Below are 26,912 nucleotides of genomic sequence, written 5' to 3'. Positions count from 1 at the left end.
TGTCATGAATACATTATTGGAATTAACATACTGAACAAGATGATTCTCTTTCAATACTAAAATATATGAACAAAAAGTTCTTGCAGTTGGTTTTCTCTCTTAAGAAAACCTTAATATTATAGAAAGAAAGAAAAGAAGGAAGGAAGGAAGGAAGAGAAAAGAAACCAAAACAAATAGGAAAGAAGGAGGGAGGAAGGATTGGAAGGAGTTAAAGAGGAAAGGCGTAAGGTATCTTCCCTAATCTCTTGCAAGTGATAACTGTTATTACAAACAATGGAAGGCATTTCTATATTTTTTCCTTATATGATATACTGATGGCCCATCTCTATGTATTCTAGAATGCATGATCTATAAGACACATGAAAAGAAATCCAGCAAAAAAAAAAAAATGTGGGATGTTCTACAATGGATGTGACCAGTACCTTCAAATGAGCCCAGGAAATGAAGAGCAATAAGATCGATGGAGGAATCCAAGGAGATATAGCATTATATATGTGCAGATTTGGATTAGATGTTGAGATAAATCATTGATAGACTTAAAAAATCATTGATAGGCTTAAACATCTTTGATATACTTAAAATTATTGATAGACTTAATCAAAATCATTGATAGACTTAAATCTGAGTAAGCATATTCATTCGTAACATTTTTGTCCCAATGTTAAATTTTGTTTTAATACTTATAATCTATATGCAATATGTTAGAATTATGAAGACCATATAAAAGATCTCTATATTATTTTTAGTTTTGTTTTTGTTTTTTTTTTTGCAATCTTGAGCTTGAACTCAGGGCACTGTCTATGAGCTTCTTTTTGCTCAAGGCTAGCACTCTACCACTCGAGCCACAGCTTCACTGCAGATTTTTCTATTAATGTGGTACTGAGGAATCAAACTCAGGGCTTTATGCATATAAGACAATCACTCTTAACACTAAGCCACAGTCTCAGCCCTCTGTATTTGTTTTACATTTTTTTAATGTCCAAACTTACTTCAAACCAAAAAAGGTATAAGAAAAATGCTCCAGCTGAAACAATCTGGAAATATCAATTTACAAGTCACACACAGGTATCCTAAACCTAAATGTAGTGTGTATAATACAACACACATGTGGTCCTGCTTAAGTCACAGCATTCCCAAGGAAAGGGAAGACAAAACAGATGAAACACAAAGCTAAATGTGATACTATTTGTGTAGCAGCATGAGAATTTGTCTCCCCATATGGATCATATTCCTGCCATCTTCACCTACCCTATGATATTTTTCTCCTGTTCCCTTTTGGCCTTTTCCTTTCATCCTTCCACATTTCAATAATAAACTGTATGAGGCACTGCAATGTTGTTTTCAAGTATATGCTGTTACTTATTACTGAGTATTTTTTCTGAAGCTCCTGGATTGCTAAAAAGCTGACTGAAATCTCCTCTTTCCATTTCCTCACTGCTACTAAGTCTGCTTCTTAAATGACATCAGTTGTACTTTCCTAACAAATCACAATTGAGTCTAATATCAGAAACTCTCTGCTGGGTCTTTTAAAAAAATCTGCTTCCACCTTCTCTATTGTGTTTCACAAAGCAGGGGGAAAGGAAGCTGTGGAATCAGAGACTGGATCCCTGTTGAAATTCATCTTTGCTATCCTTCTGCCCAACCCCAATCACTGCAACAATAATGTCCTCCAATTGTCTAGGCACTATGCTGGGATCTTCAGTGGCAATGCGAGGATTAATCTGAAAGGAATCTAGGAGATGTTTTCCTTATTATACAGCCTACCCTTCTATTGCCAGCAGCCCATGGGCACCATAGTCCCTGGTTCATTGTTGAATTGATCAGCCGACAGGGTTTTTTGATGTGCCTGTGTATGTGTGTTTCTGTGGTGTTTTAATATGATCACCTATTTCCAAAACTTAAAGTAATTTCCATCAAATTCCCACCCTAGCATCACTTATTGGAAGGTCTACGAAGTCTGGCAATCATATTCACACCAAGGCATACTACGTTCAAGTTGAATATCATCTGCCACTTTGGACTTTGAGGTTTGTTTTCAATTTACAAGTTACCCTCAGAACCTTCCAAACAACCTGGCTGCTTCATGCTTCTGTGTTTGCAAAACGTGCCCTATATCTTGCCCTTTAATTCATAAAGGTCAGTAAATAGGTCAGAATGTGGTTACTTAACATGATGAGCAAAGGAATTTAAGCAGCCTTTTTCTCTGAGTCCAGGGATCTCAGAAGCCAAGCCTCACCTAACCTTATTTTCCACTGTGAAACTGAACTAGGAATGTTGCCAATCATGTATCCTCAAAAAGGAGCAGAAACAGCAGGATTACATCAGGTTTCTGCATGAGATTCCTTGCTTTTTAAGGAAATGTTGTTACTCTTCTTATAGATGGAGCTCAATTCTCTTAGTGATTCTTCAGCACAGGTTTTCCAGAGTGGCAATAGAGCCATTACTGCTATATTTCACACAGAAGAGACTTCCACTAATCCTCTTTGGCATTCATCTCTAAATCTTAAGGAACTCAAGTAGCTGCAGTCTCTGAAAGTTTATTTTTGACTTAAGTGATTTTCTTGCTATTGGAAGATTTTTCAGGTGCCTCGCCATCTTCACTGGTATCTTAGTAAGCTTTATTTGTTTTCTCTGGCTTCTTACAGCAGGTTTGTGTTCTGTTCCAAAGGGTCACAGCATGTCCTGCACAAATGCTTTTCATTTAGTCTGTAGTCAGTAATTATTATTATTTTTTTTACTTTACTTAAAATATAAACAGCCTCTTTACACTTGTTTTGAACCTTTTCCCAGAGAACTTTCCTTATGAATGAAATAAAGCCCTTCACCAGACCTTTGTGTGCTAGAAGCAGAGTTCTAGTCTGTGAGCATAAATCATACCTTGTACTAACAAATATACAAGTAACCCTTCCCCTTCCTGCTGTTTTCAGTTATGCAGATTAATTTATTCCCAGACTTTTGGGGAACTCTTCTGCTAAAGTCCAAAGCAAATTTTCAGTGATCCCCAGACTGAATATTAATGTGAAGTCTTCTAGCCTCAAATCTCATTTGGTTCATTTACCTTACAACTTTAAAAATTGGGTCTGTATTTTATATTTAACTTATTTCAAAACATAGAGTTGATTTTTGGTGTGGAAGTTTTGGAACCAAATTATCAAAGAGGGTTTTTTAACAACATGCATGAAGACTGAATTGAGTGATACACAAATTAGATTTCTACACCTTCAGCTAGCAAATATCTATTAGAATTCACATATAAACCCTTTCCAGAATAAATAATTGGCTTAGAAATTTACTTCAAAGTTTTATTTTGAAATTTCTAAATTCTTATATTCCTGATATCTGCATCATTCTTTGTTGAACACACTTGTCTATTTGTGTATGTCTTCCTTCAAATTTAAAGATATACCAATTTGAAAACTAAGAATGTAAATTTTCTTTTTATATATTTATCTGCTGTAATGGTCCTATAGCATTTCTGAAGTAATTTTTCTGGATGAGGCAGAGCATTTATACCATAAATTTACTAATTTTTCACGATAAAGTATTTAGAAGTTGAACACACACTCCATTGTCATTTAGATTCTGTTTGATGTTCTATAAAACCTAAATAAAAATTGAAGTTAAGAATTTAATGTATATTCTACAAAATTAGGAAAAGTGAAGGAATGATCAGGTAGGGGAAGGAAGGGTGAAAATGTTAAAAGGGTGACATTGATCAAGTTGTATCATATTCATAAACTGCTTTTGTAAATAACAATTCCTTTGTACAAGTACTTAAAACTGTAACAAAATGTGTAAAGCATTTTGAAGACTAATTTTATATTTGATGTGGTATTCTGAAATGTAGATGTGAATATTATGTTTTAAAAGTAAACTCAGTCTTTTGTTTAGGGAGAAAATAGAGGCAAGAGACAGGGGGAGAGAGAAGAGAGAAAATGACACAGAGATATGTAGCTATAAAAAGTGAAATAACACTGTAGGAAACATGGGCCCAAGAGTAATTCAATCAAATTCATATTAACAGCAATTCCCAAAATCACTGTATTCCTTTTTCCTGTGACCCTTCATTTTGATCTTTCCCTTTTTCTGTCAAGTTCACAAACCCTCTTTCCTCTCTCTTTTTTGCTATTCTCACATTCTTTCCATTTTTATCTCCAAGAAGAGCTAAATAAACCCAAAGTGTTTGTTCTGTAGCCACAAACAAGCTTTTTCTTTAAAATCCGAAGTTTTACAGTTGCTAAAGTAGTGTTCTTATTGCTTTTCTGGCTTGAATTTAGTTGTTTTTGTCTCAAGATCTACAAACCACAGTGAGACAGGTGCATATTAGGTACTAAAGAATTTATTCAATGGACAAAAGGGCAAATCTAACAGAATAATCCTAGGGCTCTGATGGCCCTCAAAAACAAAAGCCAATAATTTATAAATTCTTAACAAGCAGCTTTTCCTGACCTGATAGATTTTCAACCACTAGCTTTCAGCAACCTCTAACTTTCTACAATTTTCTTGGAATTTCTAGGGAGCAGGATGAGTAGAGTGAATAGCAGCAGTTTTACAATATCTTCCCTTTACTAACCTAATTGAATATTCAGAGCCAGGGACTCACAACTGTCAGTACAAATCATTCTCAATCACATCAAGGAGTTGGGGACAATGCAAAGGAGCTTTTTCTTGAAATTACCCAGGAGTTCCTCAAGAAGAAAGCACACATGAGTCCCCATAGTCCGATGTAAGTTCCTTTTGCTGTTATGGTGCTTTATTTTGGCAGAAATGACAGCAAATATATTATTTTAGCTAAGCCCCAAGAAATACTGTCAGACTCTGTCACTATGATTTCCAGAAATTGAAATGGGTAAATATCGAGTAATCATGAGTATGATGGTTAATTTTGATTGCCATTGTGATTGGATTAAAAATATCTATTTGACTAGTACAGCACACCTCTGGGTATATGTCTATGATGGAACTACTAGATCATAAGGTCTCTAAGCAGTAGTATTGTAATGGAATCCAAGGATGTTGAAATTACTGCACGATGATGAAAGGTAAGAGTCCTGGCCTAGTTTGAAAAAGTAGGTCATCAGGGTTGTGTTTTTTGATGCTATTATTTATCTTGCCCACTTCCTATCTCTTTCTCAGTTCCCAAATTACTGTCAACAACTCTGTTTCCTTAGACACTCCCCAGCAGGATCGTCTAACACCTTTGAAACCATGATCCAAAATAACAATAAGAAACATAACTAAACAAAAGATTGTTCCCAAAAGAGTGAGGTCCTGGTTGTGGCAATGTGACCAAATGGTTCTTTGGCCTCTAAGTACTTTTCAGTAGGAATTTTCAAGAGTTTCGACAAATAGATTAGAGAAGCCCTAAATTTTCGAAGCACAGCTTAATGGATGGTGCTTGTGTAAGCTCAGAAAACTGGAGTGCCCAAACTGGACAGGAGAATGCATTTGTGATACCTCAGAGGAGAATAAAGACTCCATTAGAAATTGGGCTGATGTTACTCCTGTTACATTTGGGGAAATAATTTGTATACAAATTTTGTGCCTGTGTTTCAAAATATTGTGGGATGATAAGTTAAAGATGATAGACCAATATGGTGGAAGGACTTTGCAGACAGCATAGTATTCAGACTGTTCCTGGATGCTGCTGACTGCTTTTATCTGGTGTTCCCATGAGAAATGAGAGCAAAAAAAGCAGATCAGAAAAATATAAATATATGCAGTTTGGCCCCCAAAGCTTGTGGACAAGGAGGGTATGGTTCTCAAAAAGATCACTGTCAGAAACTAAGCACTTGGCACTGTGACAAGAAACAGGCTTTGAGGGTAGCTCAGAAATTGAGCAAACCATGATTTGAAATTGTAGGCTCATTTGAATGACTTTCCATAGTGAAGGGAGTGCCTGCCGGGCTCATTTCTGGCACAAAGTCACCAAGAGATCGTTTTTCCATGTTTAGTCAAACAGATACTGCTACAGCTGTGTGACAAAGGGGTCGATTGCTGCTCAAGATGGTAGCAGACCTTGGCACCATTCAAAGCATAATGGTGTTTCATGGTGGGAGAATGCAAGAGTTAAAGTATTATAGTGTTTTTTTTATTGTTGTTGTTTTTTTCAAAAATTCAAAGGAAAAGTCCTGGGAGCCCACCAATATGCAACAGAGTAAGATTCCTTTAAAGGAGCCCTTGAGGGTATATTGCATGAAGCTGTGGGAGTGAAGCCTAAGCTGAAATGGAGAACTCAGGATGTTTCAGATGCCAGGGTCATGTTAGATTGGTCCAGGAAAGCTACAGCAAACAAGTGGAACAGGCTCCATAGAGAAGCCATGTGAGATGCAGCCAGCAATGACACAGATGTTGGGTTGACCAAACCAATTGCTGCTCACATCACTACCATCTGCTGGTTAGAACAAGATAGAACTATAGGACATAGTGTTTTTCCTTCTCTGCTTCAGTCTTTGCATTCCATATTTCTTATAACCTCCATTTGGATTGTAAATTTTTACTTTGTAATACATCATGAATATATATATATTCATAAATTTTGACTTTACAGGAACTCACAGCTAGGAGTTTGCTTGAGTCTCAGAAAAAAAGACTGTGTTTGGATTTTTGGACATTATTGAGTCTGTTGAAACTATGAGGACTCTAAGAGATGGAGTAAAATTATTATTATTATTATGATGATGATTATTTTGCCAGTCCTGGGGCTTGAACTCAGGGTCTCAGCATTCTCCCTCACTTCTTTTTGCTCAAGGCTAGCACTCTACCACTTGAGCCACAGTGACACTTCTGGCTTTTTCAATATATGTGGTGCTGAGGAATAGAACCCAGGGCTTCAAGTGTATGAGACAAGCACTTTACCACTAGGCCATACTCCCAGCCCCTAAAATTATTTTTATTGCTAAGTTAACACTGGGGGCCAGTGGTGGAATGTTACAGTTTTATGTAATGTGTTTGAGTATTCAGTTGTACAAGACTGGTCTTGTAATGATTAATTTTGAATTTCAGTATGACTGGATTAAAAAGGACATTAGTAGTTGGTAAAGTACATTACTCATCTGAGAGTATCTGTTAAGGCCTTTCCACAGACAGACTATAGAGTTCTGGTTACAATAGAAATAATGGATCAATATTTGATGATTCATAATATGACAGCATTATTGTTTGGAAATGAAAGTTGAGAGGTGAAGCCAAATTGGAGGAAGTGTATCATTGAGATTATAATCTTGTGTGTCATAACCTGCCCAGACTCCTGTCTGCCTAACTCTCTCTATGCTTCCTAGCCATAATGGTGGAAACTCCTGTGCTTCTCTGTGCCTATTCACTATGGTAGACTGAACCTCCAAAATTAAATATTTGGGGGTTTAAGTTGCTTTTGTAAGTTAGTTGTTCATATTAAACAAAACCTGTCAAAATGAAAATGGGGAAGATGGGAATAATTCTGAAATGCAAGTGAAAAGGTAATAAAAGAACAAGCAACATTACTGGGCCCAAATATAACCATCAGGTAACTCAGATTGTGAGGCATATTTTGGAGAAATCACTAAGAGGTGTTGCAAAATTGAATAGATTCACTTCTTAAATAACCTAAAATAGGTAAATGTTTAATTTGGAATGTTAACCCTTCATAATATTACATATTGAGTTTTTATTTTATACTTTCTCATCTTAATATCAAGTGATATTATATTTATTCTTACAAAAAAACTTCCAAAATTAAACGTGAATTTCTGCTCTACTTTGCTCCCATTTCTCCTGTTACTTTTTCTTTCAAGCCCAAAGCATTTTATCCAGGACACACATTGTAACCTTTTAACTGCATTCACTATGCCCTTGTTATCTTTACTTAGCAGTGAGCATGATCTCTTTACAAGTAAGTTCTGCCATTATAAAAATCAACATATCCAATTATACATCCAAATATCCCATTGCTAATTGTTGTAGCCAAAATCAAACCTTCATTCAACTTGATTGCATTGCCCTAGTTGATCTAATTGAGCTTTATCAAAATATGTTTGCCCATTCCTTCACTGTATGGAACATGTGACTCCATTCAGGCACATACATTGCCTTTGTTTCTCTAAGAATAAAAAAAATTGATGACTTTTTCTCCAAGGTATGCGTGCAAACATCTCTCATTAGGAATACTTCGATTGTCCATCATGTCTTGTAGGGTTAGCATGTATGTAACCATCTCAAAAAAAATTATAATTACAGTAACCACTCCCCAAATCATATATTATTTTTATTTTTTCTTAGTATAAAAATATTTACCAGTTTGGATGCTTATGTTATGTTGATTCTTACAGTAAAAGACCATCCTCTCCAGTTGCATTTATATAGTTCCTTCATTCTCCATACTTCAGGCAGTGCTTACCAACAATTTGCTTAATTTTGTTGCATAAATAAGTAAATGAAGGAGTAGCCACCAATAATAAAGGTTGCTTTAGAAATCACATGACTTCAACAGGAAAAAGAAACTTTACAAAAATGTTAACCAACCTTGGAAATGCAATGGATTTTCTGCTATTAGTAATATATCATTAATGATTATTAATACATTTATATAAATTTGCATAAATTTATATAAATTGCATTTATATGACATATGTAATGTATTTGCACACACGTTTCTTAGGAACACTGCTTTATTTCTCTTTTCATAGTGGGCTGAGGCAAATTTGTAAAACCTCATTGGTATATTCACAGTCACCCAATTTAAAATACACATAACATAACTATGGACTTCCTGCTCTTTATTACTTTATGTTCTCTCTGAAATGGGAACAGCAAAGTGAGTTAAAAAACTGCCAAGATAGTGATTCTTTCACTGTCTGGATTCATTTCCAAATATTTGACAAACTAATTTAGCAAATAATAATAGGAAGAAAACTTGCAAAGAGGATGAGCTATAGAATAGCAAAGGAAATGTTAAATTCTGAAATTTATGCAATGTTTAATATTTTTCATGTTGTGAAAAACTCACCTTATTTATGCTGTACTAAATATCATTGTAAAAGCAGCATACCTTGTACTAAAGCCATCAATGTTGTGCAAATGAGATAATAACTGCTGGGTTATAATTATCACCATAAAATGGCTCAACAAGAAACCTGTCCTCTGGGTTAGTAATTTCATCTGCAAATCTCAGTAATTCTTTTAATAAAAATTTTCCCGAATCTGAAAGCTCAGTGAACCTGTGCTACTTCCGTCTGAAGAAAGAAGACTCACACCCAGGAGTAGAATTCGTTATTGTTGTGCTTTCTGAGCTTAGTCATGAGAAAAGGCTTTAAAAATTAATAGTGTTGAATAAAAGGGGATATTTCAATAAAGCAGACTTGCTATTTTAGCAGTTTTCTGCCAAGAAAATATAACATGAAAAGCTTTGGAAAATGTACACAATAATTTAGCAAGATAAAACTTCTCTCTTTTTTTCTCTCTTTTTAAATCTTTAAAACTTACATTTGAGCCAAAGTTTGAGACTCCTGATTGCCTTTGATACTCAATCTGCATTGGTAAAGGGAGAAATACAGTAAATGTCAAAGTTCTCTCTTAGCATCATTGTCCTGCCTCTTCTTACAGAACTTAATTTCTAAAGATATTGATCTTCCTAAACACACTTCTGTTGTTGGCATAATATCTTCAGTTTTTTTTTTCTTTTTGTGAAATAGTTTAAAATAGCCAAAGAGTTCTCAAAGCAATCACACCTAAGTCTCATTTCCCTTCTTCCATGTTCCCCTCCTTCACTTTAGTTCTTTTCAAAAGCTAAGAAGAAAAAGCTAAAATGACAAATGTCGTTAAAGAAAAACTCAGCGGTAGAAAAATTCTTAAGGAATTATGCATTCATATTCCTAAAGTTAAGCTGTCTTGGATGTCTTGAGAGAAGTCAATGCAATGAAGAAAAGTTAGGAAGGAATATCCTATTGATTGTAAGAATAAAACAAGTGATGGTCTGTGGTACCTTGATCTTCCTAAAGAAGAAACATATTCTTTTGACTGAAATAAGATCATGTTGCACAATCCCTGTCTTTGGTCTTAAAGCTAAGCCAGTCAGGACAATGAGGCACAGGTAACTCTGGGAAGAGATGTCTAATGGTTAATAAGAATATACTTTAAGATAAAGTGTAATACTGGTATCTTATCCAAGTAACATAGCCTGACTTCTAGATTTTTAAGTGTTTTTCTATTTTTCTTAAAGTTAGAAGAAATCCTTTGTGAAATGTACTTTCTTAACATGCCCACGGGGTAAAAACCTGATTTCTATAAACAATTCAAGTGCAACAGTATTCATTTTATCAGAAGCTCCCACATATGAGACTATTTAGGCTTACCTCTAATAAAATTAAATTAAAAATGATTCTATGGCAAGAGTATATTATATATAAACTTTTTTTCATTTATGTTAGTAGTGATACCTTGAAAATGGTTTATATTTAGAATTACTTTGGGATTTTTTCAGACAAACCTCATAAATTGATAGTATATCATAATTCAGCAACTGCATCTTCTGATTATTATTCAATAGTTTAGATTTTTACTTAGTTGTTAAATAATTTCATCCATTAATTTAGTTTCAAAATGTCATCAAAATCATTTAGTTTGTGTATAGAAATAGACCAAGTCCACAATTTAGGCGAGAGAGAGAGAGAGAGAGAGAGAGAGAGAGAGAGAGAGAGAGAGAGAGAGAGAGAGAGAGAGACAAAGAGAGAGAGAGAATCTACTTGATATCACTGAATTCAGCACAGCAATAAATAATACATACTTTCTAACTTGCCCTTATAGATATGCCAAGGGGAAAAAGGGAGGCCACCAAATCATTTATGAGGAGAAAACAGGTCTAAAATTAGGAAGGCAAGTCATGGTAGAAAAAATTCTTACAGAAAAAGGTATACAAAATATGAAGGCCTAAAAATGCTGATTCTGCTACATGGCAAAAATCTATGGATGCATTCAGTCCATCTTTTCTAACATAGAGAGTTTATTTTACTTAATTTCATCGATGTGTTATTTAAATGAAACAGCACAGAAAAACCAGATGGCCACATCAACATTGTTAGCCTGATACATTTCAAAAGAGTTTGGATACATATTCTCATTGACATACATGGGAATTAGTCCCCAAACTAACTTATTGTTGTATGCTAGTGATTGTTTATTTTATTAGCATCACTAAGTTGTACAAGGGAATTTCCTTTTAAAATGTCCATTTATATGCACAATGAATCCTGATCAGTCACTCCCTTGCTACTCTCCTCTCTTGTCCACTTCACTTCCCCAGTCTCAGCAAGCTCCATTAATCCATTTTCACATACATGCTTAGACATTTTAACAGCTCAGTTTAGTATTATAGAGATTTCTATTTTGCGTTCCTTGATGCTTAAACATCTGAATTTCTTCAAGAAACTAATTACTTTTAAACATCTCTTTTGTAAAAAGAGCTGATAAATGTTCCCCAACCCTGCAGAGATTTCTCATTATTTAGCCAATGGTTTGTTATAGAGGTTAAACTTTAAAAGAATGATTCCAATAAAAAAGCACAACATCTCAATAAAGACAGATTTTTTGTCTAGTTCATTTATTTTTCCATAGCCACAAATAAACTTGAAACATCATTATTTGTTTTTTCAAAACAATAAGACAAAATCATTTATTGTCATCATTCTCATAAATTTAAGAATGAAATACAAATTTTATTTGTTAATTTTGTGGAGCTAGATTTATTTAGGCTTACCCAGTGTAAAAATAACTATTTTCTGATAGAAAATATATTCCCATTAACTCATAAGGAGATAACTAGACATTTTGCTTTAGTTTTCTCTATAATTCCAGTTACTAAAATTATTTCTAATGCAAGCATTAGGTGTGTAACTATTATAGCCAATTCAAAGACAAATATATATGACTAAGGAGAATGTGGTTCAGTGGAGTACAGGCTTATTTAGCACTCTTTTCCAAGTTCCATCCTCACAACAAGGTAAAAAATATAGCAAATGTATTTTGATATATTACATTTCTTCTACCATCAATTATGTTGTAACATAATATTTGTTATATAAAAACTCAGTTAACATATATTTCAAAAGCAATTTCACTTCATTCTTCTGTATTTTCAATAATTACACAGATAAAAATGTTTTGTCTGGAGCTGTGAAAAATAAATGTTTTACTAATAATTTAATTTTCAGAATGAATCGGTATTTTACAGGCATTTAAGGAAAGATATATAAATGTAACATCAAGGCAGATTCTAGTTACTACAAAATTAGTTTGACTAATGACATCATGTTAGTACAAGTATATTTAACTTTTAGTATTAATTCTACTTTCTTTGAATGTACTTATCTGGAATGAAGACAAGTGTTTCTTTTGTATAAGAATTGTTTTGACAGACAGCCAGAGTAATAGAGAAATTATCACTAGGTATGATTAGTACATTTTACTACACAGAATCTTATCACCAAGAAGGAGATGAAGATTCAAGAGGCTATATCTCATTGTAAGAAGTGAAAGCTATGAATACAAATACAGAAAAAGAGTGCTTGAATTTATGTCCAAAATGGACTGAAAAGACAGAGATCCTACAACATTCTAATTGTAGTAAGAGACCAAGTCTTGTTAACTTAATGATTACTTTAAATGCATCTAACTCTGTTGCATGCTCTAAGCTCTGACAAAATGGCCTAGACAACTAGCAACTATTCAATGTCCTGGATTCAATACACTTACAAACTCAACTCTGACTATCACATCTCTACCCTGACTGGTAAGTATCACTTAGAGAATTATATTTCTAAGGATATATTAATAATATCACTCAGCAAACAGTCTTTCTAATATTTATTTCACATTCACTTACATATAAAAGATAAAACCCTACATCAGAATAATTATAAAACAGTTAATATGTAAGCTTTCTGCAATATTCACCACACATTCTTTCATTCTTAAAGGATTAATTATGATCAATTATATTGATGGGAGTTTCTTTTATTTTATATTACAAGTATTTTCACAAGACTCTCTGGAATTAATAGAAACCATTTATTTTAAGAAACTATCATTTTGTCTAAAGTTTAATATCCTATTCAAGAAGCTCTGGGACAGGAGGGAGAAAGCAAAATAAGATGTGGCATTGTCCAAAAAGAGACATACTCATTATTTTACTAATGAAACTTGAAACCCCTTTGTGCAATACCTTAATAATAACAGTAATAATATATTTAAGAAATGTTATAAAAAGAAACTTATTGGAGCTCTTCAAGTTTATTTGGGGGGGGGTTACTCTCCACATTTCTTCCCTTTCTGCTTCTGTTTTCTGTAAATGTCATTCTTTCTTAGAGTTTTAAAATATTTAAATTTTTATTTATATTTTCCATTGGACCCTTTCTTTATTACCCACTTTTAATTTGAATTGGAGGCAGGTGAAAAGATTAAGAGATTAAAAGATTAGAGACATCAAAATAAAACTTTCTTGGTGCTTTATTGAATGTAAAGAGGCATAAATTGGCTTTATTACTCTTTGCGGGAAGAAGAAAACAACATTTTGACATACATATGATTGCCATTTTCAGATGGTTTATATTCAGACACACTAAAACAACAATAAGAACATGAACTTTAGTATTTGGAAATACATCTCCACCTCCCACATATTCAATTTCATTTCTTTTCAGAAAGTTTGACAATTCAGTCCTTAATAGACAGTAGTTTGATATGATATTATAGAGGAAAACTTAGTTGATTTAATAAATCTGATTTATTCTGTACTTTGGACTTACAGAGATGCTTTACTTTTCAGTCATGATGAAATTCAATAATAAGTGACATTTACCTTAGTTTAAAGTATTACTAATCATTAGAACCTAGGAAAATAAACAGAATGGAATTCAAAGAAAAGTAAATGTATTTGGATTGGACATCAAACATACAAGTTATGTAAGTTACACATATGAGCTTATACTTGCAACACTCACAAAAGCAAGGCAGCACAGATGATACAAACATTGCTTTTCTTTTCCAGACAGTTTAGGAAAGTACCCATTCCCTAATAAGTATTTGGAGACGCTAAAGATGATTTCACATATTTTGGCATAAAGCTAGCTCTTTCACTGCATAACATACCAGTGTTTTCACATGAGCATTCTATTCTCCAAGGACAATTGTCATAAGCATGAGTAAAACTTTACATCTCATTAACCTCTTTCTTGAGTTTAAATTCTCATATCTTCTGTTTGAACATGTCTGTGGGGGAAGTTTGTCATAAAGCAGCCATACTTACTTTTAAAACTTTTAATAAGATTTCTTTCTTCTTTCTTTTTTTCTCCAAGTGAGGCCCAGTCTTTTCAATTTTGATAGTTAACTCATGCCAACTTTTGCTATATTTTTCAGTTTCGAAATTCAAGTTAACTGAATATAGAGTGGTAAAGTGTTAATCGACAAAAATTTGTCCTTATGCTACCTGACAAAGCTCTTCTGATAATGATGTTTTTCGTAAGAAAAATTCTTACAACAACAACGAATGCTAAATGTGTTAGATATGACCTGCTTATAGTTTAGAAACCCCTGTCCTATGTGGAACTAATTGGCATACATATAACCCTTTAAGGGACTTATTTAATGTCTTACATTACAAAGTTGAGGATGTTGATGTTTAACTCTTTACTGTCCCGAAAATTCTCTTTAGGCATTCGGTCATAGAACAGTGTCCTTCCTAAACACACACAGAGAGGCCCTGAGGACTTAAATCTAGAAGAGGTCAAATTTCTCCTGATTGGGAACTCTACCAGAGAAAGCTCAATAGCAATAGTCTTCTAGTGTCAATATATTTAGCTAGCACACTGGGGTGAAAAGTTTCCTTCTGTTCATCTTCTCCTGTCCACCTTCAAAAATGCTTCCTAAGAAAGTTTGAGAGCTGATTGTTCCAGATCAAAGGCAACATTTCAAGGTAGAGCTACGTGCTGCCATTTTATCAGCATAGTTTCAACTATTCCATGCCAACTTCAAGGTAACTTAAGCTAGTTCAGATGCTACATGAATCGATGGCAATGTTATGTATTAATGATTATCACTAATAATTGTCAAAATTTCTAAATAAATACATATTTGTCTACTACAGGTAAGTGGGATGGCACATGTGGGCATGCTAGATGCTAGATGCCTGCCATCTTATAGCAACTTGAATAGAAGCATCACGATTCTTCTTCCTGTTCTTTCCTATATTGAATCAACAATCATTTTTAGTCAATGTAAAATTTTCTTGCCATAAACACAGTCACTGGATCTTACAGTGCAACATTTTATGTAGTTTGCTTGGCACTGGTATTTGAATATTATTTTCTGTCTCTTTTCTTTTTCCCTAGATAAACCGAAGTGCTGAACTATATTCGTCAATATGAGCTCATTTTATTATTGAACATTTTACTGATTTCTCTTTAAGCAGTTAACCATTGCAAGCCTGGTACTAGTGTCCCAAATATTCAGCTCCTATTTTCCTAGTTCTTAAAAAAAAATCATGCAACTGTGGTCAAAGATTATGAAACTTGCACATGGATTCCTTATTTTCCAGGTCAAAAGTTCACAGAATGAAGGATTATAATAACTGCCACCGTATCCCTTCTCTTCTCTCCATTCTCATTTTCTTCAAAACTTCTACCATGCATTGGCTACTTGGGAAAAAAAAATACAAGAGAAGGAGCCAGGTGGGAGCAAGGCTATCCACTGGCTGGGTCTCAAAGCTTTCCAATGGGGAGGAGGGGATGAAGTTCAAGCAGGTGTTTGTACCCAGAAGATCCTTTAAAAGAGCTTCTCAGGGGAAGAATGAATGACTTGAATCTCACCCCAGTCTGCCCTAGAAAGGGACAACCAGCATGAATCAGGATAGAGCTGGATCTCTAAAGCTCTCCACAGCCGTGGGTAAAGAAGGGAACCCTGTATATAAGTTGAGCACGGACTCGCTTACGGAGAAGAATTCAGAGCCCCAAAAAGCTCGCAGTGGAGAGTCAGAGCAGAGGCAACGAGATTTGGGATCCCAGCATCTGCAGCGCTTTGGGTGCGCAAGCAGAGCGCACATAGTGAAGTCCAAACACACCCCGAAGGGGACAAAATCTGGACCATACATCGCCAAATGGGGAGGAAAACTGCAAGGGTGCTCAGCCTCCCTCTGGCATCAGATTCCCAAATTCCCCACCCCACTTCTCAGCCCCCAGGAGGCCTGCGCAGAGTGGCCAAAAAAAAACAAAAAACAGTCCAGGAGAGCTGCAAGGACTTAAGTTTCGCACTCACTTATCCGCAAGCATCAAGCGGCGGGAAGGCGAAGCAAGGAGGGTGGGAAGGACAGGACGGGAGGGGGTCGTTCTCCTTACCTTGATCAGCTCCCACAGCCAGCACCTTGGCAATAGGCAATAATCCCGAGAGAGTAAGTAAGGCGAGGAGAAACTCGGACATGGTGGTTGGCCGGCCAGGAAGGCTGCGCTGGAGACCGCTCCGCGGCACCTTCCGCCTGGCGGCGGTGGAGGTGGTGGTAGGGGTGGCGGTGGTGGTGGCGGCGGCGACGGCTCCGAGTCCTGATCGGAGCGGCGTCATTTACAAATGTCACTGGAAATTCTTCGGCTCAATGAGTCCAGCTAGTCCGCCTTCTTCTGCCTGGAGCAGGCTGTGGAAGGTGTTCTGATGCGTGCGTGCGGGAAGGAGAGAGAGGATAGAGGAGAAAGAGAGAGAGAGAGAAAGAGAGGGGGCGGGGGTGGAGAGAGTGTGAGCGCGAGCGAGCCGCTCCTGTGTCTTGACTTTTCAATGCAGGGTACGTCTGATCTTACATCACACAAGAGGGGCCGTGAGATGCCAGCGGATGGGAATCCACTGATTAATCACCAAGTTCACCACACACCCCTTCCTCGTCCACATAAATCACATCTATTACTTAGGAAGAGACGTTGAACCCAACAGGAAAATACCATCGCAAACTGAGGACGCCACCAATCACAATTATTTCAGTCTCCTTGAAGAGGAAAGTAACTCGGAGCTGCTTCTGTAGGGATTTGGGTCTTTAGAGACGGCGGGGGTGGGGGGGGTGGGGGGGGAGGGCACAGACTTCTGCAATCGGCGGAGCCAGCCAGGCGCTTGGAACGCTCTGCCTGTAACAGCCAGCAGAGAATTATCGGCTAAAAGACTGAGGCTGCTCCTTGGCAAAGCGGATTTGATACCTTCGCTCCATGGAAAGGCGCTTCCTTCTTAGGAAGGAAAAGACAAACCAAGTAACCAAGCTTCTCATGGGGAAATGGTTTCCTGCCCTGATGCAGACTTGCGATGCTTTCTTGAATGGCAGTTTTAACTTTTATCCTGAGCAGCACCTGGGGACAGAGATGCAAAATTTAGTGAATCAGCAGACATAAAAAACAAAACACCTCCAGATTCGCTTACCAGTTTCAGAAAAGAAATGCAGTTATTTAGGTCCCTAGGCTGGTTACTTATTAAAGCATGGAACTGACGTTTTAAGCAGACGTTTTCTCTCTTTCAAAAGTGGGCTTTCTCTCTTTTAAAGGTACCCTTAAGGGTACCTTGACCCATTTTAATTAAAGTTTGGGATGCTTTTGTTTTTCCTTGGTTCTGTTCAGTTTTGCTCCCCTCCCCCTTAAGTCTAGTGATGGTCCCAAAACCATTAGATGAATCCAACCAGAATTCCACCTTGATTTTGTAAGGTATTTGAATGGCCATTTACCTTTACCACACGATCATCCAAGTATCTAAAATGCTAACTTGCCATTCAGAATTTGCTCTGGAATTGCACTCTGAAACCTTAATAATTGAAGGTTTTCGTTTTTCATAATAATACCAAGAATTTTTATGTAAGAACAAATAAAAGTAAAAAAGGTTTGCATTTAGCATTTAAGGCTAGAGATGAGTAGAATAGAAAAGTATAGTAGAGAAACAAAACAAAGTAGGAAGATAGGATGTTTATGAGAATCAATTATCCAGACCTCTTCGGTGTTCCATGAGAGAAATTATTAAAATTGCACAGGATCATAATATGCAAAAGTATTTCTGAAGAACACTACCAAGAGTCTATGAGATTCACCTTTGGATACTTACTTTGATTACAAATATGACTGTTAAGGCCAAATTTTCCAGATTTTTTAAATTTAGTTAACTTTGGTGAATAAAATCTTTTACTGTTTAATATATGACTCTAACGTTTAAAAGAATTAAGCTGTTTTCTTCTAGTCATTACACATATATAATTTCCTCTAGCTATTTTCATTATTTCATAATAACATGAAAACATGTTTTCCTGCTTAAACTCCTGTCAAAAATTTTCAGCTTTGAAATAGGAGATGAAGTACAAGGTCTGAGTAGAATAATGAATAATGTGCAACATAGTGTTTTTTTAGATCACAGATGTCTCCGTTCAGTATCTTTCTTACATAATCCCACTTAGGCAAATGGGATTTCATTGTTACTTTATTATTGGCAAGAAAATGAGGGGCACTACTCAATGCAAAAAGGCATCCAGATTCTTCCACTTCAATACCATAATGACCAATCAACTTTTATGCATACCGTACAAGGTCTAAGAAAGCAGATGTGGGCAATGTAGACCTCCAAAGAACTTGAGCATGTGCAGAAATGTTAAAATGTAGTGGTGGAGTAACATGATTCATCCTCATCTGCAGTATGTATAGTAGCTTTGGATACAATATTCATCTTGGAAAAGGGAGATAGCACAAAACATAAGTAGAGAAATAAATACCCAAGGGACAGTGTATCCTAAACATGCTACATAATAAATATATGATGACCCTTAATAAGTTATTTGTTGAATAAGCTGAGGCAAAAATGATTTCCTTTAAGTCTTTTGGTTGATATTTTTATTTCCTTGAATAGGAAAATATCAGATATATATTGTTTCCGTATCGTGATATGAAAGAAAAGTGAAATGATTTTTTAATGTACTCATAAGTCAAATTGGAAATCACAAATGACACATTAAGTAGTAGGAAAGGTAGATTCTTGGGTACTACTGGACAGACTTTTAATAAAAGATAATTTTTCATTTCTAACTTCACTAAGAATTAGTTTCAATGAATTATTACCTAAAAATAAATTTGGAAGCCTTATTTTAAGGAAGTAAATAGACATACATAATGAAGATTCAAATGCTATAAAAACTCTCTGATGGAAAAACTGTCTGGTGGAAATATAAATTCTGTGGTACATATCAATGTTCAGGTAAAACTAACACATGCATGTGTTTATCAAGAAGAATTTTTTAAGTAATAATGACTGAATCATGTCCCTTACTAATAGTAATTAAATAATAGAAATCAATATTTATTTACAGAAATAGTAAAATACATTCCATCTTGAAAAGAAATGGTACAAAATTTTCTACATCAAATTATTTGTATCAAATGGTACTTTTTCCAAATATGTATTTCAATGATCAGCATCTTAAGGGAGATTATGTTAATCATTATCTGTTAGGTTGATAAAAGTCTAGATCAAATGAACTCCATAATTCAATAGCTTATTTGGACATTTTGAAGGACCAACTGATATTAATAGATTATAAAAGAAAGGAAACAAATTCAATTTTCAATTAAATACGTTTAAATACTTTTATTTCTCCATTTAAGGTGAATGAAAATTAATAAACTATGTTATTGGTGTAGAGAGAACAGATAGAACTATTGTTAAAATGTATTTGTTCTTATGGCCCATTATAATTTCTTCCTTCTACTGAGAGCTATTAACACTGACAAGTTAAATAAATTAATTCATCAAACTATAGAATGCTATGAAATCTCTCAGTGAGACAAATTAAACAAGTAGAACCAATCACAATTCCTTTCTGGTCTAACAACATGGGAATATTAATTACTAGTCAGTGATAATCTTATACTTCTCAATTAGAGCCACTTTGTCTACATTTGAACCAAAAATATATTTGACTTCTGCTATTTTATTTATTTAGTTTTCCTTACAAAGGAGGTATTATTGGCTTCTGTGTCACATACCTGAGGAAGTTCATATAAGGAAATTGGGGTAGTCAGCCTGTTTCACTTAAAAGGGTATGAAGGAGAGTTAGCTAGAAAGTTAGGTTGCTAAGGATTTCTGCAGCTATGGTTCCAAGGGCCACGGAATATCTTACCCTGCCTTTCCAGACAGAAAAGTTGCCAAGTTGCCAGGCAACAGCAGACACAAGATGAGAAGAAGCTTAAGACAGATATAATCAGACACACAGAGAGAGACAGACAGACGCAGAGACAGAGAGATGGGAACACAGAGGAGAAACACACAGAATATTATTGCATTATTAATGCTTTAAATAGCTATGTCTGGAAAGTAAAAGTTGAGCTAATAAAAGTTTCTCTTTTCTTCCTATAGTCTCAGATTGCTTAGTTGTCATTGTAAATATTTTAAGGAACATATTCTGGTGAATATAACTTGCAAAAGACAAATGATGAAGCTTTCAATGAACGTGTGTGTGTGTGTGTGTGTGTGTGTGTGTGTGTGTGATGCTTTTAGGGTTTCTTTGCTTGTTGCTTGGTAAATTTACAACTATAGGAAAAGAAAATGTCTTCAATGGTTAATTCAACATCCCACAGATTGGACTGTTTAAAAAGAAGTACTACTTTATTTTCTGTTTTATTTTTATATGGACTTGCATAGTAATAATGTAGTCTCAAGGTTAAAATTGTGTTTTGCTTTTGTGACTATATCAAATGGCAAAATCAGCCATGTTGGAATGCATGCATGAGTAGCACAGAATAGTCAAAAATGGATCAAGACTTTGTCAATTCTACTCATGTTGACATAACCTTTAATTTTCAAGTTGGATGCTTGTTGTAAGGCTTGTTTGCTTTTGGCATTTTTTTTAAAGATTTATTTATTTTTTGCCAGTCCTGGGCCTTGGACTCAGGGCCTGAGCACTGTCGCTGGTTTCTTTTTGCTCAAGGCTGGCACTTGAGCCACAGCATTTTGGCATTTTTTGACTCTAACATATCTGTGGTTGGGATGAGATCCATACCAGTCTCACCAGTTGCTGGGAGAGAGTGAATTATTCTGATGGTAGCTTGTCAGTACTTACTGGTCAAGATCCATCTTGAATATGCATTGTTCTACCTGGGAACATTGACTTCTGTTCTAATGGTCATCATCTTCCTGCTCCTTAGTTTTAATTAGAGATTTAATAGGTTGTTAGAACAGAAAGAATCATTCAAATTATGTGGTCTAATTTGTCATATTTTACAGATGAGAGAAAACTAAAGCCAGAAAAGTTGACCGGTCTAACATTACACATTTTATTCTCAGAATTAGACCCCCTATTTCAAGCAGCTAGTTTTAATATACCTTTAGATTTTTCTTCAGTCAGTAGAATAATAAGTTGAAGGTATGAATTCATTCACTCCCCCAAACTGTCTATCTCTCTATCTAGCTATTGTTCATCTATCCACACAGCATGTGCTCAATGAGTAAAATGTAGCAAATAATAATAATAGATGCAGTTTTCCTGAAAAAAGCATATGGTACAAATCAAATATTGTTTATGATTTATACGTGAATGAACTGCCTCCATATGACGTAGTAGAAATCATAGTGTCAAAAGTCACAAGAATGGCACATAAAGTTCAATATTGAGAATAAATGTCTGCATTCATAGAGAAATCCAAAACTTTCACTAGAATTAGAACTGGAATAAAAAATCAGACATATACATAAATATGTTGAGTGCTAAGATATACATTTTCCATCATTTTGAGTTTGTACCCACTTTGATTGACAAGTTGGGAACCTGGTGTTTCATATCTAGTAATCCTAGCTACTATGGAAACTGAGGTCTACAAGATTGAGTTTTGATGCCAGCCCATGCAGTAAAATCGGCTAGACTCCATTTCTTAAATATTCGGTAAGAATCAGGACTGGCTGTGTGACTCAGGTAGGAGAGTGTCAACATGGCCAACTTGAGGTCCCGAGTTGAAAAGGACCACCAATAAGGCTTGTCCAACTTTTACTTGCATATCGTGTATTTATTTTAATTATTTATTTTACTAATGAAATTTCATTTTTGAACTTTGCAAAAATGTTATCCACATTATTTTTTAATAATACCATATTTTAAATCCATTATATTCTTGCTTACTTATCATATGACCATTAGCTTTTTCATTATTTCTTATCCCTCAATTTTTAAAAAAATGTTTAGTGTGTATTTTCTTTTGCAGAAGACAAACAAAGGCATTTTGCCTTCCTACTGATAAATAATTTACCATTTCTTCACCTGAACTTCTTATTCTGCCATCTATCTGCTGTTACTGGCCCTTCTGTCATGGAACACATCCTTATATCTGAAATAAACAGGATAACACAATGACTGAGCCTGGGGCTTGGCACAGACAGTTGTCAGAGCAGCTGAGGGATGGGATGTCAAAGATACATTCATCACCTTTGATGATCATAAACTGTATTGAGATGAGATGCTACTCAAATGTGCAAATCAGATTATTTGAAAGCAAAATTTGTCATTTCGGCTTGCTTTTTATTTTTCAGGGGAGATTATGTTTGTTTTGGTTTTCTAAATGGAGTAATTATATTTCTTCAACAGAAATTGCCATCAAATGCTAAATTAAAACACCCTACTGAAGAGAAGAAAAAAATCATGACAATGAGAAGAAAAAGGAAAACAAAACAAAACAAAAAAAACAGCTCTTGAGTTGCTGGTCAGCCACTCTGCTTGGGTACTGAATCTGAAACAAGGGAAGTTATAAAGAAGTGTGTGCTACATGGCATTTGTTAGACACACATTTTTACATCTTTAAACATTCTCTTTATAGGATAAACTATGGAACCACTTTTTTCAAAACATTATTTATTTCTCAACTTAGTGGAAATTTATTTCCTTCAGGTAGAAAATGTCTCTTGCCCTCTAAAAGTGTTTTTCTATTATGAAAATTATACTTTTTAATCACCATAAAAACTTAAATGCAAAAGTATCTTTTTAGCCCAGAACAGAATGTCCTAATTTTATGTCAAGCCTTTCTTTGTAGGGAGAAAAATAATGACATTCGGACCTAGATATATTTATCAAGATTTAAGAAAATGTGTGATTTTATGCATGAATCCTGGCAAAGTTAAATTATAGTTGAAAGACCATTAAATGCTTTTATGACTTTTCATTGCTATATTCTGCATTGTAAATAGACCTTACCAGAGATACCATTCATATCATTTTGCACATCCTACTACATAACAACCATAAGATGAGCATTAAGATAAAGTTCTTCACACATACACAATAGAGAATTTAGGATGAAAAGCAATCTTTGAGCAAGAAAAACCAATAGTATATATGATTTCTTAGACTTTATATTTTTCTTGTGAAAAAATATAGTAATTTGTAAAACAAATATCGATTTTTTAATTTCACATGGATATCAAACCTAATTTCATCCATTCTCTTTTGTGACTAAGTAACAAAGAATAATGCCTTTGGTTCTTTCAAACACACACACACACACACACACACACACACATCCGTGTGTGTGAGAGAGCATAAGTCTGTGTCTGTAATGGCATGTATTTATGTATATTGTTCATATGTATGCATATAAATTATATATTTACATAAGACCTAAATTCAGAGAATGTACAAAGTCATATATATGTTTGGGTGTGTATTGTGCATATAAATTCACACTGAAGTATATCCATTTGCAAAACTGACCTAAATTCATAGAACTTATAAAATAAAAATAAAAAAGCATGGCTATATTTTTATTTTTAAAATTAAAACTATTTATGGTAAGCAATTGGAACATTTACACAAAAAATATATCAAACAATAGGAAAAATAACTCAGCAAAATTATGGAGCACTGATTTTACAAACAATAAAATAAATCAAAGGAAAACTGATCACCACAACACTTTTGGGCAAAGGCTTTTATAGAACCAATCAGGTTCCAAGTTGCAAGTTGCAAGTGACATGAAACAATAGTCATTCGGCTGTGATAGCTGCAAGTGTCTGATTTTCTTCGTATCTCTACAGTTAGATCCCACTGCCCTCTACTCCTGAATATTTTATGAGAGTCAGTTTCCAAGCAAAATTTGCTCTTTCTAGCTCAGAATCATGAGCTCAGAATCATTCTACTACTCTAGAGGCGGTGATAGAAGTTTCAAGTATGCTGAGGAAGACAGCAGGACTTGAATCAATGAAAAGAAATGAATTTTAAAAAAGAAAAAGAAAAAGAAAAGAAAAACATGCTGTCACAATATAGGAACTGAGTTTGTTTTTTGTTTTGTTTTTTCTCTCTCAAATTGTGTTCAAGAATTTTACATTTTTCACGCAATTTTATAAGGACAAATATTTATGCATCTCTGATCATAAGGGGAGCAATATTACGCATATCTGCACAGAGGTATCTCAAATTAGTGACCTTAGGGAACTGAAAGTTGCCTACTGAATGCCAGCTAGGGGATCTGAGTCGCTGTCATCAGGCCCTTAGATGTTTGCTGTGGAGGTGCCTGTACCTGGTCCACATTGAAATAAGAACATAACTTTAAAACCATTTTTAACAAGTCCACAATCCTAAGGAAGACATTTTCCTGATTTTTTTTTTAAAGAAAACACCTTTTTTAGTTGTATGCAGGTATTGCTTCTAGTTTTCATTTAAAATTTGATTAAAGTTCATTTAACAAAAACAAACCCCACAACATAGTTGAGGTGTTAATCTCACTCTCATCTTGCCATATTTCCCCCTGCAAAACAAGAACTATCTTTCTTAAAACATCCCTGTGCATATAACACACTAACTCCTTCCTGGGAATATTACTCAAAAGTAACTTAAATAGTGTCATTTATTTTATTATGCCTTAAAATCTTGAATAAAAAAATGAGGCACCTGATTCTGCTTACTGTTTTTTATTTCTTTTTCAGTCTCAAGAAGAGAATGATAATTGTATCTGTCATTGAGCAAGTTCTAAACAAGGAAGCTACTTTGTTTAGAATTTGGAAAATATAAACTACCACTGCTGTTTACACTATCATATGCTTTTAAAATTAAAATACCTAAATATCACTTAATCTCCTCTTTTAATATCCCTTTGTCTTTCATTGGGGAATATGTGCGTGTAAAAAGTATTTTCATTTGTTTCACTCACTTTTGTTCTCCATATAAAAGGTAATAGGACAATACGCCCATGGGTATTCCAGTATCCTTCTGAACAAAATCTCGACTGCAGGAGCCAGATGATTCTGTTCACAGTACTTCACTGCCCTCTATAGGATATTCATATATTTTGTTCATGTTGCAATCAGCTTAAAAAAAGTTACTGCACTGAAATTATTTAAAATGAAAATAGTTATATGATACAAACACTCTAATCAGTCATTCATGCATAACTATTTAAAACCTTAAAAGCAAATGTGATTTTAACCACTGAACTGCTTCTCTGATTTTGTAAAACCTTGTCCTGTTCTTTTATTGTTGTGTACATTCATAATCGCAATTAAAATATAAATCTAGAAATCTGTGATTATGATAAGTATGACCTGTCCTTACAAGAATAAATTACTAGTTATAATTTTCAGTAGAGGAGAATAGAATACCTTTGAGAGCAGGCCCTAACATTGTTATAGATAAGAATGGAATCTTTGAGTTTTAGAGATTTCTTAAATTCGCACTTAGCATCTAAGAATAACATTGAATAGAAAGAAAGGGAACAGATACCTGCATGTTTCTAATATCACAGCATGTGGGTTGTGATTTTTTTTCTAAGCTATTTTGTTGTTTTTCTACATCAGCCTGGATTTAAAAGGGCTAGATTGAAGGAAGAAGGGGCACATTTGACCTGAGCATTTATATCCTATGGACCCTCCTTTATCTGGATAAAACGTTGTTCATACCAAGGGTGAGTATTTATTCAGAGTAGTACAGAGTACAGAGTAGTACAGAGTAGTGACAGAATATAGTTCGATCTATATTTTAAAATACCACACAATTTACATTTGATATGATGTATTTGAATCTCTCTAAGTGTCATTAGCATCCTTTATGTAGGACAAAAAATTACACTCTGACCCACATAGATTCTGGCTGAAGTTTTTGTAAGTTCTGGATTAGTTTACTTTTAAGTTCGTAGTTGATGTGGTTTTTTTTTAAAAAAAACTGTGATATAAGTAGATAACAGAAAGGTCATCATAATTTTTTTTACTGGCTTCTCTTTTTTCCCTTTATTTACTTTTCACATGCTTATTATTTGAAGGACAAAGCACTCAGTACTAATTTTACTCACTTTTGTTAAAAGCTTTGGCCTCATATGGTCTGAAAATATTACTTTAAAATATCCTGAATGATTTACAGAAAGGATAATTTTCATACTCATACCCATGACATCAGGGCCTAATTATGTCTTGTCTACAATATTTTACAATTTTCATTTAATCTCTCATGCACTTCCCACACACAGTCTTTCCTTATATCAGTATAGAAATCCATCTATACTGCAATCTATATTCTAAAACAATGCCAAAACCATTTTTGTAAGATAGCTATTAATTTCTTCTTTAAAAAAGTCAGATGGTTTCTTGTTTTGATGGTTGTGATTAAAAATAATATTTTAGCACTAACAATTGATTTTTACTGCCTTCTGTGTATAAATTAGCCCTGTATTAAAAACTGAAAAAAGTCCTGAAAAATTAAGTGCCTCAGTGGAGGAAAACTTACCTTTCAGTGACATGGAGTGTTTTCTCTATGTAGAATGACTTCAAATGACTTTTAAAAAATTAATGTTATTGTCAAGGTGATGTACAGAGGGGTGACAGTTACATACATAAGTTAGTGAGCACATTTCTTGTCAAACTTGTTACCTCTTCCCTCATTTTTCTCCTACTTTCCCTTCTCCCCAACTCATGTTGTACAGTTA

The 26,912-nt window shown here is 34.6% G+C and overlaps 1 protein-coding gene across 1 annotated transcript in view; it reads right to left on the bottom strand.

Moving 5' to 3' along the window:
• The window catches only part of Lrp1b (LDL receptor related protein 1B), a 1,711,024-nt gene extending 1,694,573 nt beyond the window's left edge, over window positions 1-16,451 (bottom strand). The window contains exon 1 of the mRNA XM_048345540.1: window positions 16,359-16,451. Coding sequence (XP_048201497.1) covers window positions 16,359-16,440 — 82 coding nt within the window. The 5' untranslated portion in view covers window positions 16,441-16,451. The remainder of the gene's footprint in view (window positions 1-16,358) is intronic.
• Window positions 16,452-26,912: the final 10,461 nt, after the last annotated feature.

Source organism: Perognathus longimembris, chromosome 4, assembly GCF_023159225.1.
Source record: "Perognathus longimembris pacificus isolate PPM17 chromosome 4, ASM2315922v1, whole genome shotgun sequence".
In the NCBI taxonomy this organism is placed as follows: Eukaryota; Metazoa; Chordata; class Mammalia; order Rodentia; family Heteromyidae; genus Perognathus; species Perognathus longimembris.
This window is presented reverse-complemented; position numbering and strand designations above follow the sequence as displayed.